Genomic DNA, 19334 nt, shown 5'->3' on the forward strand with positions numbered 1-19334 from the left:
TTTGAACTAGACTGAGAAGTATCTTTAAAGCCTCAATTTATTTGGGTCAGTACAAGACTCCCCAGGATTAAGCCAGGGTGATACAGGATTGCAATGACCTCTTTTAGCATTGTCATCCTTAGAGGGAACTGAGAGACCCCAGAATTAGAAGCCAAGGTGTGGGCTGCTGCCATCACTGAGTTAAACAAGAGCCTAAATATCCCTGTCATTTGAGACTTCATGAAATAACCTTACACCCAGTCACACCTGTAAGTGCACGATGTGCTATATCCACACAGGAATTGCTATCAGAACGGCTGCTGAGGCAGCTGGATGTCTCAGCATCCCTGCCCTGGATCTGCAGGCACACTCCTTGATCCCTGTCTCATCCAAGCTAAGACAGTGTCTGGTTTATGATCACCACATCACAAACTCCCATGACCAACATGAGATGAGTTGTGGAGCTGCAAGCAACCAGATGTCCACATCTCAAAGACTCCATCCTTACTGACACACTTGACCACAGCATTAGCTAAGGAATTCACCGTGGGGAATGAAATATGAGGGGCAAATGGTCAAAAGAGCGTGAGATAACCAAATGTTTTTGGGGAAAAAAACAAAAACAACACATGGTGTCATTTATAAAGTATTCTTTCCCTTGATTTTGGAGTCTGATAAGCCAGGAGCTTTGAACTCTTGCTCCTGTTCCATTTGCAATGCTATTTTTGCTAGGGCTGCTAGCATGGCCCCTTCAGCTCCAAGCCATCAAGTGAGACTTGTATGAGGTATTAGTCACCTACTTTACATTAGCCTAGGCTAATCCATCTAGTTTCACCTCTATTTTTAAGAATCCATCTCACCTAGGTCAGAGGACTTCCACTCTCAAAATGCTCCTTTCACTTCACAAAGTATTCAGGGATTGGGACTCCAAAGTCAGACACTGAGTAGTAGCCACGTGCAGATGAACACCACCCAGGTGACGTGAAGACAGCAGGCTTCCTTCTAGATTCCTCAGCAGAGAAAGAGAGTCCCCGTGACTGAGTTATTGCTGGTGTATGAGGAATGATGTATGCTGGTGACAGAGAGGGGTGGGAGAGAAATATTGAAATAGAGAGAGGTGGAATGGATGAACAGAGGAGGAAGTGAGGAAAGAGAGGAAAGGTTATAGAAGAAGGAGAACAGAAACAGCCCTGGAGGAACCTGAGAGAAAATACATTCCCCAACCTGGTCTTCAGGGTGGTATGTCCTGGGAAGGGGCTATGGTAGGGATGAAGGTGCTGGAGGAGGAAGACAGAAGGTGGCACTTCCTCTAGTTTGCAGCCAAGCTCTGGCCAAATCGTTTCCCAGGTCAGCCGGGTGTCCAAACTGTCACACAAAAAATCTGGTCCTTTTAGAACTCCCTGGTCCAGCTGATGCAAAACTATTAAACTGCCCACGTCACAGCACAAAGGGGTGAAAGTCGCTGTTAGAATACGTGTTACTAGAGTGCAGCTTCCTTGCCCTCCCCTCCCCACCCACCGTCACCCGCAGCCTTGAGCGTTCAGCCGTGCCGGGTCCGGGGAGCAAGGCCCACCGCAGTGCCAGCTCCCCTGGAGGGCTGGGATGGCTGCTGGGGGGGCTGGGGTGGCTCACCCCAACTGCACCTCGCACACCTGAGTTACAGGAGGTAGCCAAGGCTGGGCAGAGGTTAAGGCACCATCTCAGTTGTAGTTTGGCCATCAGAGTGTTCAGCCAGCCATCACTCCCAGCCTGTCACACCAAGCAGGAGCCTACTTTCAAATTTACCTTGACGCCTCTTTTAGCCTGTATCTTGACTCTTTCTTGGGTTAAGATCTTGGGTAAAGCTGTTTAATAGGATTTTTCTTCCCTTTGCAAGCAATCATTTTCCTTATACTATTTTATTTCCATTTAAGGAAGACAAAGACTAAATCCTTTCAGATTCAAATTTAGAAGGGTGAGGGAAAATGTTGTGCCTGTGCCTAGGTAAAAGGAGAAAAACAGATCAGAGATGACCCAGCTAAAATCAGGGTGTGCATTAACAGGCATACAGGTGATCAGAGTTCAGCTCTGTTCAGGGTGGGGTTTGCACTCCCATGTACCTGGGCAATACTTGTTATGCCCACTGCTGGCACAGGATAGAAATATTACTGGGCCCAAGAGCTGATGCAGACTCTGATACGCTCCACCAAAACCACAGAAGGGGTGCATAGCATGGTGGGGGGTAGCGTGCCCTTCCTTTTGATCCCCATGTGAGTTGCTCTGTAAAGAGGGGGGTCCCCAGGGAGCCGGCAGACTGCCTCCCGCGGGGTGCGCTCACGGGACAAAGATCCTTCTGCACTTCAAATGAAGCCACTCGCTTTTAAAGATTAAATAAATCAAACATCTGTGCATATTTGTATACATGTCAGGTCATTAATCATAATCAGTAAAGGCAGATCAAACGTTTCATGCTGTACTAAGTTGCAAGAGTGTGAATGCCATAAGCAACGAGGGGTAAGCTCTGAGCCTTTCGGTGCTATGCTGAAATCTCAGCTCGATGGACCACGGCGCGGCAGCTTTCCCTTTAAGAGCCCTTTGGCTAACTGCGATACACTGAAATGCAGGAGGTGGGACAACACCACACACAAAAATGAAGAAGTGAAGGCAGGAAAAGTTTCTCCAGAGGAAAAATGCAGGGCTTGTCCTTCACCCTGACGTCAGATCTGTCTTTAATAAAATCCCCAAAGAGCCAAGAGAAAAAGGCAGAGTGCCTAGGCTAGGTTGCCAGTTCAGGATTGCTCTGCATTCCCCAAAGTGGTGTTTTTGTTCAAAACGGCTCTAAATCTGGGTTCAATCAATGTATTTAATCCCGGCTTCCAGGGATGAGGTGGCTTTTGCCCTGGATTCTAGCAACAAGCAGCATTTTGCAGGTGAGTTTGGAAACTGCAGGAGAGACTCGTCTTCTGCAAACACACTTGGGTTTAATGCACGGTGGGCTGGGAGAGCCGAGTGCGGTGCATGAGGGAAGGTGGGCACTGGTGAGCTTTGGGGAGGGGGGAGATGTGAGAGCTAGGAGGGAAAGGTGAGATGTGGAGGGGAAGAGGAAAGGAGAGGAAAGGAGAGGAGAGGAAGGGAAAGGAAAGGAAAGGAAAGGAAAGGAAAGGAAAGGAAAGGAAAGGAAAGGAAAGGAAAGGAAAGGAAAGGAAAGGAAAGGAAAGGAAAGGAAAGGAAAGGAAAGGAAAGGAAAGGAAAGGAAAGGAAAGGAAAGGAAAGGAAAGGAAAGGAAAGGAAAGGAAAGGAAAGGAAAGGAAAGGAAAGGAAAGGAAAGGAAAGGAAAGGAAAGGAAGAAAAGTACAGAAGTGTCTCTGAGTTGAGGCCATCTCTGCTCAGCATCCAGGTGGATCTGTACAGAAACTGTACTGTGGGGTTTGCTCTTTTTTTTTTTTTTTTTTTTTTTTTAATTTTTCCTGTTATTGCTACTATTTCTATTGTGAAGCAAACGAAGGACGAACAGATCACCCATTCCTGCTCTAAGCAGCCAGGGTGAGGCTGTTAGGGGAGCGGGTTGGAGGGGGAAAGGGCAGGTCCCCGCCGGGCGGCGGTGCCCACGGCGGGCCGGGCCCGAAGCCGTCCCGGGGCGGGGACCGGAGCCGGGCCCGGGCGGTGCCGCTGCCCGCAGGTGTGCCGCTGCCTGGGGGCCGGCAGAGCAGGGGGCTTTGCTGTCCCCTCCCCCGACCTCTGTAGCTGCCCGATCCACGCAGGCGGTAGCTGCTGTCCTTCCCCTCCTCTTTGGGCTCTCTACGAGAGAGCCAATCTCACAGAAGGTGTTTGCGTTTTGCTTTTCTTGTCCCGGTGCGGCTTGTGTCGCATCCCCGGGCAGGGGCTGGCTGCGGGGAGGTGCTGCGGCGGGTGCGGGGGTGCCTGTCCCCCGCCTCGGGTCCCCCACCCGCACCCCTATCCCCGGAGGCAACGCTGGGCTCGGGGACCCCGAAAGAGAGGTGGATCCTAGGGACCCGCTTGGGCTACGCGGCTTGAGGCATTCCCCGAGCCAGACACGTGTGAAGCGGTGTCTGAGCATCGCTCCCGCTCGAAGCGGGGGGAGCATCAACTGCTTCGCACAGGGGGGATTTTGCTTTGCAGGGCTGCTGGCATCAGGGGCTGGCTTGCGAGATAAAGCGGGGCTCTAAAGCAAGAAAGTAGCAGGCGTGGTGCGGTACACCAGACGCACCTGCGTGAAAGCAGATGGCAAAGTGATAAGTCCTGTGTGAATGTGGAGATGGACTGATAATGGTGCCTCTTCTAGGAGAGAAAAAAAAAAAAAAAGCAACACAAAACACAAAACTAACAGCAAACAAACAAAATGCACCTCTTGGGCTCTCTGAGGTAAGTTGATTCTTACCTCAGTTGATTTTTGTTGAGCGAGTAAAAAGTCATGCGGAGGGAGGGCCCCCCCACCCCCCCAAACAGTGTTATTAAAGGAGATCTGTGTGAACCTTGTAAATTTTACAGTGGTTGTCCTGGGCTCCCTTGATATCAAAGCTGTTTGTAAAAAAAGCTGCTGTAGCGTGAAAGTATGTGTGAGTGCATGCAGACACATGCGCCTGCTGTGGGGGTGAGTAAGTGAGTGCAATCCAACTATTGCTGGCAGCATGTTTGGTCTAAACACTTAAAAGTGTTCAAAAGAGAACCAAAATAAACCAAAAAGAGACCTGTGTCTTGACTGTTTCAATTCAAGTTCTCCACTGAATGGAGCAAGTTTAGCTGTGTCGCTCTGGAGCATCCCAGGAGCACTGTCAGCTCCTGAGCACACCTGTGGAGTTGGGCTTTAGAAGGTTGTGCTTAGAAACCATTGAGTAGGAACGATTTCTCTCCAGTAGTGAACTGGCTTTCTGGGGGTCTTCTCCACATCTGAACTAGGGTAGGATGGGGGGTTGGTAGGCTGATGAAGGGCAGATTTCTGTCTGGTGTACATAAGGGAGTGAAGGAACAGGGATGAAAAGAGTATATAGCATGGAGGGATGAGAGGGGCTGGGGAGAGCAACTGGGATGCAGTATTAATCTGTGTAATACTTAAAGGAATTTTGGGAGAAGAGCAGGCTGAGTTTGGTCTGCTTAAGGGGAGGATGTCTGAAGGAGCAAGGGATATTGCAATTAGTGTGGGATATTGTGAATATTTAGCTGGCATGGCCACTCTGCTCATGAGGGATATCTCAGCAAAATCACACGGGTCATAATAGATGAGTGCTGATAAAGCTCTGACACCATCCCACCTCATTGTCTGTTGTGTTACACCTTTGATGGCATTATCACAGCAGTAATAAAGATCTTTCCAACACTGCAGAGGCATCCATGGAGTGGTAGCATCAGGCAGGACACTGTGCACAGGCAAAGCCCTGTGGTGTCCCTGGGGATTTGTCACTCGTCACATGTATGAAGAAATATGGACAGAAAAAGATGCTCCACTGGGAAAGAGGAGGTTGGACTTTCCGGAATATACCTGGAATACTTGTTCCAGGGAGAATGGCAGGGGAGTTAAAACAGGAAGGTCAGGCAAGTCTCCAAGGGCATTTCAGAAGGCAGCTGTCAGGTTCTGCGGGAGTGTCCCCCGTCCCCCAGTACTGCATTAAGCTACAGGCCATAACTGGGTTCTTCAACAGTTTTATCAACATGGTTTTTTATTAGGGCATAACTGCACAGGCAATGGGCTTGGGAAGAGAAAAATAGCTGAACATAGCTGGAATTTCAGGCATAAGTTTTCAAACATTTCTTAAAATATTTTTTTTGCATAGATATAAGGGCAGAGACCATGGGAGCTGAAGTCCCATCAACTAGGCTGAGATTCCTCAGTGCCTGAGTCATTTCTGCAGCAAGGACTTTAAGGGTGGATGCGTTGGCCCCTTTCAGTGCTGCACATTGAGGAATCAGAGTCAGGATCTTCTGCCTCTAGTCCTGATGACTGAGCAGATATGAGACCCTTCTGAAGATGGGACAAAATTTCCCAAACCAGGGTGATGAGTAGAAAACCAATTCTGCATTTTGTAGAAAATTAGTAAAAGAGATTACATAGGAAGAAGAACAGCACTGGAGGTTTCTAAAATATTTGAAGTGGAGGAATAGGTGGTGTGTGGATCTAAAAATCTAAAATTTAAAGGGTGAATGGAAACCTGCAGACTTTTCCTTTAATTGTGAGGGTAAGCAGCAAGTGAAATAGCAAAGAATTATGTCCTTCATCACATCAGTTAGTAGGCAGGTATTGACACTTTTATTTGATATGGTGGCAGTCATGACACACAGTCACCGGGCTTTTAGCTTTAGTGGGAGGAGAGAGATGTTCAAAGGTGGTTTTATATAGGCATCATTTCCTTTGTGAGCATTGATTTCACTAGATAGTCACTGATAACGACCCAAGTTCAGGGCTGCCTCAGGCTGTGTGGAAAGTTGAGAACCGTAATGCATGGGTTTTCCTTCTCCTTTTTGTAAGATTTATTGGCACAGATCTTGGCACAGGCCAAGAATTTAATTTGCAAAATGTTTGGATTTGGTGGCAGGAAAGAATTACTACATTTCTTTGGGCTCTTCCAGGCAAAACCACACTCTGACCAAACATGAACCAAAAATAATAATAAAAAAAATAGCACCATGGATTGATTTATTAATTTATCTATTTGCTTTGCTAGCAGCTCATATGTAGTCTAATGATAAAGGTTCCAGGCATTCTTGCAAAATCCTATGGCTCTTCAGCGGAGGTGAGCTGAGGTTTATCTGTTTTTCTTAATGGAAGGCTACAGCCTTGCAACATGGATAATGATGTATATATAGATAATCTTAGGCAGCGTAGGTTCAAAGTTGATGTGTCCTGTCCCTCTAACCTTCCCACTATTTTCTGTTGATTGACAGCATCTGGTTTCCAGAGACAGGCTTGATACACATCTCTTTAGAAGGGTTCCTATCCTACACTTCCATAAATTTTAGATGCCAATTAAAATTGCTCTGGTTATAGCAACTGAAGATTCAGCTATGCAAATGAGTATCTTGTGGTTTGAAGCTGGTAGACATAATCCCCGTGGGTATGGCTGCATCATACGTGGGGCTTTCCCAAAGCTGATCTTTTATTTGGCAGTCCCCCCTCACAAATCCACTTGCAGAATGAAATCATTGTCAAGGCAACATCCTGAAGGTAGCACTGAATGTGATTCACGTGGATCAGGGCTCCAGACCCAAGTCTGTTTCTGATGAAGATGCCTCCTGAATATACAAACACACCCACACAGAGTTTTCACTGAGAGCAGCAGGCTTTTATGCATTTTCTTCATAATTTCTCCTATCAGTGTCTGAATTTGCTTTGTTAGCTATCAGATGCCAGTGTACAGCTGCCAACAATAACCAAGACAGAGCTGGGGACAGGAATTGGCTTCTTCACTCCTCTCACAGTTATGCCACTGCCAGTTTGTGCCCACTTGGGCAGGTCCTGTCCCCATTTCACACTGCAACAGTCCTGCATCCATTGCGAGTACTTTGCTAGTGGGGCTTCTCTAGGGAAAGGCATTAGTTAAAAATGGTAGGTGTGGGTTTTAGCAAAAGCATGAGATTTACATGATGCTACTGGGTGTCTGTCCTTTGAAAGACTCGTGCATGTTTAGCTTCTTCTGTCTTCCCCAGGTGCTATGAAAAGGCACTGGTCAAAAATTTCAGAAGTCCTCCACACCCACATGGGACATTGGACTTCTTTCTTCAGAAGCTCTAGGCTCCCACGTTGGGATGTTAAGAGTTGCTTTAGCATCTTGCCAGTGCTCAGCTTACTGGGAACTGCTCTTTTTGGATGGCCTCAGTGTCCCAGCGGGGTCTTGAGCATTCCTGTCTGAACAGCCCTGGCTCTCATGCACGAGTGGAAATGAAGCTGTTTTAAACAAAAAAGGAATAGTATCATGTATGTGAACATTGGCAGCTGTGGCCTGGCAAAAGCTGAACGCCCACAGCTTCAGCTGAAGATACATTTGAGTATCAAGCCTGACAGTGTCTTATGTTGTGGACCAGAAAGCAGGGTAAGGTTTTCTCTTTCAGATTTGTCACCAGGAGGTGCAGGTAGGCACCCTGGATTAAAATCTTCCCCCTGAGGCCCTCTTTGTTTTCTTATAATATTGCTCAACCATCCTCATTCTTAGGGACCTTATGTTAAAACTAGAATTTTCTGTTTCTGTTGAATAGAAACTTTGACTGACCACTGTCAGCTTGACAGTGATGGGCCCAAAGTCTACCTATTTGTTTTCTTTCTGTGTTATGATGTCCACCACGAATTCAGACCCAGTTTCTTGGACTGAGCTTACAGCACCCAATTTCCCCATCACTTCCTCTTCCAAGTTTTGTCCCACCCAGGGTCGGCTGCATCCTGAGATGAGCTACCTTCAGCCTCCCATTGCTGCAGGTTGGCAGGGGGATCACAGGGCTTTATTTTTACAGATGTGTTCCTGGGTCAAGAGACTGACTCTGCTGCTTTAGAAGCTCTGTGCAGATGTTCTCCAGTGCTACTCTAGGTTTCCTAGTGGTGGGTGAGGATCACTGGTTCTCCTGAACCTTGGTGGTCTCCCAGCTCTGGGGGCTACCTCCACTGGTGTCTCTTATTTATTGCATCCGTACTGAAACCTTATGTGTTTCCCTCTTGGCTGCTGCTTATTCTGGCATCCTGGGTGAAGCTTCTGAAGTGCTTCTAATGCCCTGTGCCTTCTAATAGACTGCTTCTGGGCTTTGATTGTAATCCTTGCATCTGGGCTAGGTGTGGGAAAGTAGAAGGGAAAAAAGGCATTTTTACCCCTGTGAGTGCCAACAGCTGGCTCTGCTTTACAAGTAATTCTGCTTGTGGATGAGGAAGGAAAGGAGAGCCTTTACGCTGAAACAGCTGTGGAAGAAGATAACACTTAAGCTAAGTTTTGCAGCACAACTTGAATAATGAATTTCTAATACTTGGGTTGGTAATGCATTCCAGGACTTCGTGGTCATCTCTGTGTTCCTCTTCTCTTTCTCAATAGCTCCCATGTTGTTCTTCTGTTTTATTAGTCTGGGTCTGTCATTCTACTTAACCTATAAACCAAATGAGAGATGAGCAAGTTGGAAGGCCAAGTTTCATGAACTCCAGGATGGCATGCAATGAGCCCAAAGGGAAACCTGAGAAGTATTTGCAGAAGTAATTGTGGGCTCATGCATCATCCATGGAAGGTTGTGAGTCACCTGGATCCTGATGTTGCTGGACATGTGCACAATCATGGAGCAATTCCAGGCCTGCAAAATGACCTTCTCCTAAGAGCTTGCTGTGCAGATTGAGAAGGAGTTATAAGAAAAAATGTCTTGTGCTTGGTTGATGGGGCAGCATAGCAAGGCCACTTGGTCCAGCATTTCATTGACACTCGGATGAACAGAACTCACAATACCTGTAATGCTTTGGCTGCTTTTATACCTTTTTCTTAGAGCTGAAACAAACTCCTACTCTTAAGGGGAACCTGTCCTTTCCCTTCCTTGCATACTGAAATCATGTCCAGTGAAAGGCTTCCAGGTGGATATAAAGCATTGGGTTTATTATTACATGTCTAGCATGCAAATGTCTAGCTTGGCTGAGTAGCTACATTAGATTTAAAAACATGGAACTATTATATGTAGTATTTGTATATAATGAAAAGAACACAGTAAAGTCAGTAGCAGTAAGCAATTTTGTAGTTCTGTACAATACCTGACACAAAACCTGCTACGTGCCACCTAGAAGAGTGTAACCCACATAGATTTAACAGCTTGACAAAAATTGCTCTGGATGACTCAGGGATTTTGAGTGGGGGATTGTTTCTTTCTCTTGCTGAAGTTTCCTGATCTCCGTATATATATGCCTGGCCTGTGACAGGATGATTACACAGAAAAGAAGGGAGTATGTCTTCACTGAAACCCGGTTTGGTGCTTTTTGGGGACAACACTAATCGCCTGAAGCAGTGACTCTGGTGAATTTGTTTTACTCCATGAAGGGGCCAGACTTCTTGCAGTGGGCAGACAGCTAATGAGCCAGGGCTCTGCAGAGAGACTGGTAACTTCCCCAGAAAAGTGCCATCACTATCTTGAAGCATCTCCTGACCGTGCTCTAAACACTTGTGTCATTGTCACTGCCATGCCTGATAAATGATGTCCTTGGCATTCTCGTATTTGTGGTGCAAGAGTCTGCATCTGTGTTTTTTGGACTTGTGGATCCTCCTTTCTGGGTTTTAAAGTCCACCAAAATATGCCTGGATGTGTATGATGACCAAGAAGGCTATAGCTTGCACTTCTGATCACCAGCTTATATCTGCTGTGACAAAGAGAACCTTCTGTATCTGGGCTGATAAGAAGGCAGAGACATCGAAATCCATATGAGAGAAATTAAGCACTCCTCCAAATGGCTGGCACATGTACTTGGCTGCCCGCAGGCTACTAATTCCCTGGTTTTAGAGTAACAGCTGGGTCACTTTAGCTGTTTAGCAAGGAAGGACCAAACCACAAGAACTGCAGCCAGTGTTGAGAATCTGAAAGTGGATTACACTATAAAAGTTTTTGGTTACATTTTTATGAGGAAAAAAGGGTGGAAAGTTAATTAGGAAAATATCCAGGTTCCATTAACTAGTTTGGCCATTCAGCAAGTGGTTTATTTATAAGCACTGTCGGCAGTATTTACTGCTGGGTCTTGGTCTTGGAGGACTAGGTCATACCCACAGAATCTGTGTGTGGGCTGATATATGTGGATGCAAGAGAATGAGGGCAAATTTAGCTGGCTTCTTTCTGTGAGTTTTTCTTCCACATTTGACCTTAGGTATTGCAATTACTGCAGTTAAATATATAATGACATCCCTGCTATTTAATGCTTGAGTTCATTTATGGAGATCATTCACTATTAATTTTCACTGTTTTATTAGAATGCTAAGTGTATGTTTTTAAAATTAATTTAAAAAGTACATATGGGTCAGAGAAGCTGCAAGCAAGTGTCTATGAGGCAGTGAATTTCTGGGGGTCACTTGACTTATTTTTCCATATTTTACATCAAAACCTGTACTAAGCTTCCTCAGTGCCCTGGGGTTCCCCAAAGAGGTGGTGTGATTGTGATCATTCAGGGTAGTGAATTCCTCACCTAACAGAGCTGCCCAGATAGGGTAAGCTCCTGAGCTTGTGGAGGAATGATGCATTACATGCCCGGTTTCAGGCTCAGATAAGATGCTTCTGTTTCTTTTAGATAATATGCTTAACTCTGTGTGATTTACATATACATATATATAATATATGGGGTCCAGGGAGGACCATGAAGATGCGCAGGGGGCTGGAGCACCTCCCCTGTGAGGACATGCTGAGAGAGTTGGAGAAGACAAGGCTTTGGGGAGACCTTATAGCGGCCTTCCAGTACTTAAAGGGGGCTACAGGAGAGATGGGGAGGGACTCTGCATCAGGGAGTGTAGGGATAGGATGAGGAGTAACGGTTTTAAACTGAAAGAAGGTAGAGTTAGGTTAGATATAAGGAAGAAATTCTTCACTGTGAGGGTGGTGAGGCACTGGAACAGGTTGCCCAGAGAAATTGTGGCTGCCCCCTCCCTGGCAGTGTTCAAGGCCAGGTTGGATGGGGCTTTGGGCAACCTGGGCTAGTGGAAGGTGTCCCTGCCCATGGCTTCCAACTCAAACCATTCTATGATTCTATGATTCTATAATACATGTATGCATATACCCACATCCCACCTATATTTTTGTTTTGTGTCAGTTATTCCATACTATCATGTAGGTAGTCTGTGGGCACTTGAGGAGATGTTTGTGCCATATTTTTGACTGTTTTCCCCCCGCCTCTCCCCCCACAATATTAAAATGTTTTCCAGTGTATCATCTGGAAGCCTGGAGTATTTGATTAGAGGAATACATGGATATTACAGCAGCACAGTTGAGATCCCTTTAAAACCTCTCCATCCTCGATGACTGTACCATTTTATAGAAGAATAATTAAAGAATTGCATTTGTCTCATTCCCATGTGACTATATGACTGAAAAAGTGTTGATCCCGGTTTTATTGTTCACCCTGTGAAATACAGAGGAAGCCTTCTTAGAAAAGCTACCTCTACAGCCAGAGCTGTGTGGATATAAATATTTTGGCTTAACACCTTCCTCCCCATAAGTTTCCCAAATGTGGTTTTTCTGGCACAAATCGTGTCTGTGGAGCAGCCTTGGCCCAGAGGGATGCTCAGAAGAGACAGGGTGCTGTGCAGGGCTGCGGGGGAGCACCACAACCTTGTCATTTGTGCACCAACACTGCCCTCGTGTGTCAGGGATTTTGGAGACCAAACCTGTGCCTGCATGTAGGCTCTGCGCACAGCTTGCTCTTGGCTTGCTCTAGGCTACAGGCGGACAACACCAGTTATTCGGAGACAAGCAAAAAAGTCAGCACCCATATAATTAGAAATTCATCTTTATCCTCCTGGAGACAAAACACACAGCTGGTATCCTCCTCTATGTATGAAAGCAGCAGCGTTAACTGTTTAAGGGCTGAGATGTTGCCATTTTCCAGTTTGGGGTTGCTTAGGATGGGAAGTGGTAGTATTTGCATGGTGTGTTTTTTAGGAGGCATGTGGGTGCTGATGGGCATGAAGTCTAAGTAACTTTCTCCTTGTGACCTGCCAAAGCACTTCAGTGCCAGGGTGCAGGATTCCCCATGTCAGTGGGTTGTGGTAGAGCTGCAGCAATACCCTGGCCTGAGCAAGGGGTTTTGTTTTGTTGTTTGGTTTTCTTTTTTATTTTATGTCAGCATGTCTTTGGATCAGAAATGGGAATTCTGTCACCTGGTTGGTTTAGACCTGGGCCCCAGCAGGTATCATAGCTGCATGCAGGCAAGAGTGAATCCCTTTGCAGTGATGCATCAAGTTATAAACTGCTGATCTCCACTGATTTGTTGGATTTGGAGGTGTTGGAGAGATGAAAGAGTCTTACCCTTTTGCAGGTATCAGGTGCATGTGATGGTTGAAAGTTAAAACACTAAGCAACTGACAGCATCTGAGAGTCAGCTCAGTGGAACAATTTCTTTTTTGCATCCAGTAAGAACTAAACAACTTAGTTTATTAGCTGTGTGTAGGAGGAGGGATCATGGTATTGTTACAGGAACAAGAAATCTAACTGCTATTTTTGGCTCTGCCACAGACATCCTGTCTGCCTCTGGGACAGTCACGTCATCTCTTAGGTCCCAGATTAAAACAGGAATATTCAATAATTTCATCCCTGTGAAAGGTGCTGCTTTCCACCATGAGCAATCCCTCCTAGAAGTAGAACGTGACATGCTTTGCTTGCTTGTGCAAGTGCCATGTGTACATTCTCATCCAGAGAGCTGATGCCTCTGAGTCTATCAGCCTTCACATTTACTGCTTACACCAGTTATTTTAGGTTCATTCTCTGGCATCTTTTTTACCAAAGCCCTGAATTTCAGTTCTGTTTTCACTGACTTCAGGAGCAGGAGGATTAATTTTCCAGCACAATATGTAATTTTCCTATACTAATAACTTCACTCCTATTCTTTTTTCTTCATGAATTTGTGCCAAGAAGTGTTCTCGTTTCCTTACTTGTAGTTTCCATTGTACTTAATTTGAAAGCAATGGTTTTGTCCCCAAAGTCTTGTAAAAGCCAAGGGCAAATCTACTGGCCTCTGTCTTTTTTCTTCCTTCCCCATTTGCAATGTGTCAGCTTTTGTTGAGGGTGGGAGGGAAGGCACAGATGCTTTGGGGGGGCTTTCTGTTGTGCATTAAAACAGGATCTGAACTTCCAGTATGTCTGGAATAATGTTTGTAGTGCAAAGCCCAGCCTGGCTTGAGAGCTGCCTCCAACCTCTACTGAGCCCCCTCCTTCCCATTGCCTGAATTTGCTCTTTTTGCAGTTTCTGGGCCAGCTCTTCAGGAACAGCCTGTTCCCCCTGTTCAGGGACTCATCACCACCCCCTCCTCTTTTTTCATAGCACATGGGACAAACTGCTGTCTGTAGCCATCACTCTGCTGACTGCTGCCCTGTAGCAGTTCTTGCTAAAAACGCAAATGCCCCTTAGAAAAGTTGTTTGGATCAGCCCATCTCTCAGGCCTTGCATAGGAGACTTACATGGGTGATCTGTCCTCCAGGCTCCTCTTGGCTCTCTCTCCCTGCGATCCTGCTGGGTCCTCATCCTTGATGCTGCTCAGCTACTGCTATGGGCAGCCAAAACATGGGTGAGAGAACTGCATGTTATCCTGTCAGTGTCAAGGACACACTGCTTCCTGGGGCTGCAGCGTGGGGCTGGCCAAGGCAGTTAAACCTAGACTAGTGACCTAGGTGTCTGTGCACCCACAGCCCCTTGATATGGGGCTCCAGAGTAGAGATGGGCAAATACCTGCTGCAAAACTGAGTTGCAATGCAATGACTGTGTGAACTTACATGAGGCTTAACCAACTTTATCTAAGTCTTGCAAGCCAAATATTCTGGGCCAAGACCTGCTGATTTTCAGAAAGGGAAAGAATTATGTTTCTAGCCATGAGCTACCAGCCAAAAGAAGGATCCTTCCCATGCCAGGTCTGTAGCATTCTAAATGTGGCGCTCCATGGAAATCCAGACCAACACAGAAAAGATGTAGAGAACTTGCCCATGATAAGGCAAGGAAACTTGATGACTGTGAGAGAATATCAAGGTGAATACTTCAAATCTGAAATCAAGGTTTTCTTTAAAGAATGCTATCAAGTAGTCAATCAATTTAAAAGAAACTTACTCTTAAATTCAGAGTTACAGAAAAGATCTCAGAGCATCTGTGGATGGGAACTTCCTCATGAACCCCAGTTCAGTGCTGAAGAAGTAGTGTTTTTGAACAAAACCATTCTTTTATTCTGTTCTCACTAATGTTGAATAAATCTGTATGAGGTATTTGAATAATAGTCATTCAAAATTATCTTAATGTTACGAATGTACCTGCTGCCTCCTAGGAGTTGCTCTGGCTTTTCAGTCTCTGCCTGTGGAAAGCCCCAGTGCTTTTTTGCATTTTTTAATCTCATAAATTTTTTGTGGTCATCTTATTTCCTTTTAATGCTATTAAAGCCTAAGTGATGTACACTCCCTACAGTTTTCACTCATTTTTTTGCCAAACTGCTACTTATATGGATTATCTGATGCTGTTAAGATCTACTGCATGAAATGATAGATCAACATATACCCTGACTTGGGTAATCACCTGAAAAAAACCCAAGATATGCATCTAAATCACTCTTAAAGATGAAAAATAAGATGAAAACGTAGCAGAATGAATGTGAAACCCAGGCATCCTCTTCTGAAAAGCCACTAAAAAAGCAGGCAGTATCTGTTCCCTTCTGGTTTGGGGAGTTAATGGTCGTGGGCTCTGTGAATATGGGATGTGAGACCCTGGTCCTTAAGGGTCAGCCCTAAACTCCCTTCAACCACAGTCCAGTTTGTAGCAGGCTTGAAATTATTAGCTGTTGGCTTACAAAATGAGTGTATTTAAAAAAAAAAAATTGTTGTTCCTTCTTATTTTGCATCAGTCTCTTTGTAAAAGGTTTGCTTGCTTCTGCATTTGTGATTTATTTTTCCCAATAAAAGAGGCTGAGTAGGAAGAATACCCCAAGTGCCATATGAGTAACAAGACTAATATTTTTTTTCTCACCTTCTGATACAGCCAAATGTATTTCCTGCCTTTTTCTAATGTTCTGATGAGCTAGAGGGATTTCAGACAATGAACACTGTCCCAGGCTTACACAGTACATTAACAGTTTCTGTAACAGAAATGGGACAGGGGGTTAGGGAAGAAAAACTCTTGTGTGTTACAATTGAAATTCTGAATTCAGCTGTTTTCTTGGAAAGCTAATGGGAGCTCTATGGAGAATCAGGAACCTGAGACCAGATCCACACAGGTGTTCTAGTGTCTCTATTTTTCTCCACTTTGTGTCTGAATCCAAATTGAAACCAATGAGACTTGGACACTCCTGAGTCTGTGAGCTTGGCTGAAAAAACAGAGAAATAGAAAATAAAAATTATAACTTCATAGGGTTATTCAGTCTAGGAGAGTAGAGGACAATGGAGAAAAGTGGCCTGGAGACCAGGAAAAATGTGGGGGTGTATGTTGAGGGATGACAGTCATGGGAGGTCTGGTCCACAGTCCCTTGACTGCTTCTGGCTCAGCTCGACCTTAGGGCCTGACAGTCAACCTCAAGCCAGTAAATTCCCATCGTGTGAGACTTCCTTGAACCTTGAATAGGCTTTATTTCTTCATGGTGGCCTGGAAAGTGGATGCTATTGCTGATAAACTGCCATCCAGCTGTCAGCACACTGAAACCTGCTATCTCCCCTCTCTGTACTTCACTGTTGCAGAATTTGCACAGTTGAGGTCTGTTTTTTTCCTGTTAAATCTCAACTGTTAATCTCCTTGCTAGATTTGAGGAAGAAAAGAACAAGTTAAAAAATGCACTTCTGACTCCAGATCCCACTTTCCTGTTGATACAGCTGTGTGCTTCCTACTTGATGGCTCAGTAAACAGTTTAACTGTTCAAATCTTACAGTTGTGTTGCTTCAACATCACCAGTTTCTCTCCTGAAAGCAAATTTTCCCTCTTGTCTCTGTCCAGAGCAGTCTTTTTTTCCTCCTTTTTTTTTTTTTTTTTTTCCACATACCCACACATTTCATATCCTGTTGTGGTTTAACACTTTATTCAAAAAGAACAGGATTTCCTCTTGCTTTTGCTGAAAACACTTCTCTCCTTTGCAACCCTCACTTTCTGGCATGGTGTTCATGGAGGAGAAAGTATTATACCTTCTAAGTTTAATTCACAATGATTACAATTCAATCAATAAATTCCCTGGCAAGGGCATTAGCAGAAGACTGATGTACAAAATTCTGTAAATTTTTATTCCATGAGATGAGAAAGTGTCTACTGGACTTCAGCTTGGGATAAATTATATGCCAAAGGTATATCAGCCCTTCATAGCAGAACAAAATCTTCATCTCATCTGTGTCTGTTTTCATTCTGGTGTTATATGGTGTTATATTGATGGCACTGGTGGTATCACACTCATTGGTGGGGACCTAGCTGCATCTGGCTGTGGCAATCCCGAATGAAACCTCTCTGCTACTGGTGTGGAGCTATAAGTATATTGAGGCTGAGAAATATGCTGTCTGTCAGATCACCGTTCTTCTTATGTGAGCAAATGAAGACCTTGTCTTTCTGCTAAAATAAATGGGTTGAAGGTGCTCAGCTGTGGTGTGCCCCTGCACTTGAAGTCCTCCAGACATCTCTGAAAGTCATATTCACCAAAATTCATATGCACGATCTGAATTCTGATTTTTCTATGGGTGAGTGGATAGAAATCTGTCCTTCCCAGGCACATCACCAGCATAGCCATAGGCCTATAGCCCTTTTAGCAGCTCCTACCTCTCCCTATCCATATTGATACCTTCACAGAGGAACTCTCTTGGATATCCCTTGCCTTTATTCTCTGGCTGCCATCTCCCTGGATGGCAGCTGCATGTTCCTCCATGGTCTGCACAGCTCACAATCTTCAGTTTGTTTCTTGTAGCAAAAGAAGCATTACCACCCCTGTTCTGCAGACACAGAGAGGCTAAAAGCTTAGTACAAACAGCAGAGCCATACCCTAGTCCTTCAATCTAGAGTTTACCTTCTCCACCTTTAGCAGCCCTAAAGTTAGGCATTTTATCTAGAGTAGTTATTGAGTGTCTTGTGTAGTCAGTGCAATGATCTCCTCTGTTGTCAGCAGAGAGGGGTGCATGGTTTGCATCCAGCAGCTGTGAGCACAGCTAGTTGCACAGAGAAGCTGAGGACAGTAGGGCCCTTTACACATCACCTCACCAGTGCAAAAGATGCACCAATCTACTGAGTGTGTTGCAAATGTGGTAGCTGCTTATAACCAAATCTGCAATCTTTTACAACACTGGACAGTGAGTTGATGATTTGCTCAGGGACATTTCTGGAGCCATTGTGCATATGCATTTGATTGTCAGTAGTTTTTATTTGTTGACTGTCTCTAAATTAATTTGACTGTGAAAATAATCTGCCTTTCATTAGCATCAATATTCTTTTAAGGCATTCATATTTTAGTCACGCTGTTGTGGCTGCCATTTATCCTTTGCAGTGACTATGAGAAGCAAACAAGATGCATATATGTGCAATAACCATGTGGCTATGTGGTCTACATTAGAAAGGAACTTCTCTTAAACAACTGTCGTTGAAAGCAAGCTGCTTACATTGGCTCGTTTTAGTAGTCTTATTTGTAACTATGTCTTACTGCATTTCCACCTCCAGGTCCCAATCAAAACTGATTTCTTCCTACTCTCCTCCTCTCTCCAGCTATGTTCCTAGATAAAGAAAAGTGAATATGTCTTGTCAGAGGGCTTTTTTCTTTCTTGCCTTTTCTGAGGAAAAGCTGATCAGATATCCTCTTGACTGTGTAAGAACTGACTAGTTTTTTCATTCACTGAGAAGAAAAAGTTCTTTTTCTGACTTTAATGGGATGAATTGCCCCTCAAATGGCTGTGTACTCCAAAATGTTGCCCTCCTGATGGACTTGTCTTGAAAACAGCATGGGTTTTTTCTTAAGAAAGAAGTGCAGGTTGGTTGGTTTGTTGGTTGAGAGTGTAGCTCAGGTGAAGTTCAAAAAATTAATAATAATAACAACAATAACACTTCGTGGTTTTTCCTGCTGGTAAAGCTTTGTCTTATTAGATGCCCTCTTTGGAATTGCTTTATTATTTTTTCATTTGACAGAAAGCAGTGATGGTGTTGATTTCTAACATGATCCCCAGAAAGGTCAGAGTCTCTTATGAAGAACTCATTTATATCAGATTGGTGCCAGCTTTAAGGAATCAGTTTCATACTAGATGCCATTCAGTTTGTAGACTTCCAATGACCTTTTGCATATCCCTTAGGCTCAGGTGCTGTATGGCATTGCACACCTGACTCACTGTCACTGGTAATGAGCTGAGTGTCTGGGTAAGAATATCACTAGATCTCAGTCTCCCAGATGTCAAAGAAAGAAGATGCTTCATTCTGTCCTTCTCCTTTTGGTAGACTGTAAACTACTTGAGCAGGCTTGTCTCTTGTAACAGATCATAAAAAACTCAGCACAGGAGTGTCCTGGATCTGGTATATCCAATGATGAATACACTGAGTGTACTTAATTTGCAGTCTCCTCCTTTCTGCTTACAAAACCTGTACTCCAATCTACCTCAGGGCCTTGACTATCATCTAGAAAAGTTAACAGATTCCAGATTTATTTACTGGTTTCTTCCATTCTCATAACTTTAGCCCTCATGATCTCCAATGTCATCTGTGTGTAGGGTCTTTGTATACATGTTTTGGCATGTATACTCTGCTC

The 19334-nt window shown here is 44.7% G+C and overlaps 1 protein-coding gene across 1 annotated transcript in view; it reads left to right on the forward strand.

Moving 5' to 3' along the window:
* Window positions 1-2649: 2649 nt before the first annotated feature.
* CCN4 (cellular communication network factor 4) overlaps window positions 2650-19334 on the forward strand; it is a 35401-nt gene continuing 18716 nt past the window's right edge. Inside the window, exon 1 of the mRNA XM_074894579.1 lies at window positions 2650-2888. Coding sequence (XP_074750680.1) covers window positions 2841-2888 — 48 coding nt within the window. The 5' untranslated portion in view covers window positions 2650-2840. The remainder of the gene's footprint in view (window positions 2889-19334) is intronic.

The sequence above is a fragment of the Strix uralensis genome, chromosome 1 (assembly GCF_047716275.1).
Source record: "Strix uralensis isolate ZFMK-TIS-50842 chromosome 1, bStrUra1, whole genome shotgun sequence".
NCBI classification, from domain to species: Eukaryota; Metazoa; Chordata; class Aves; order Strigiformes; family Strigidae; genus Strix; species Strix uralensis.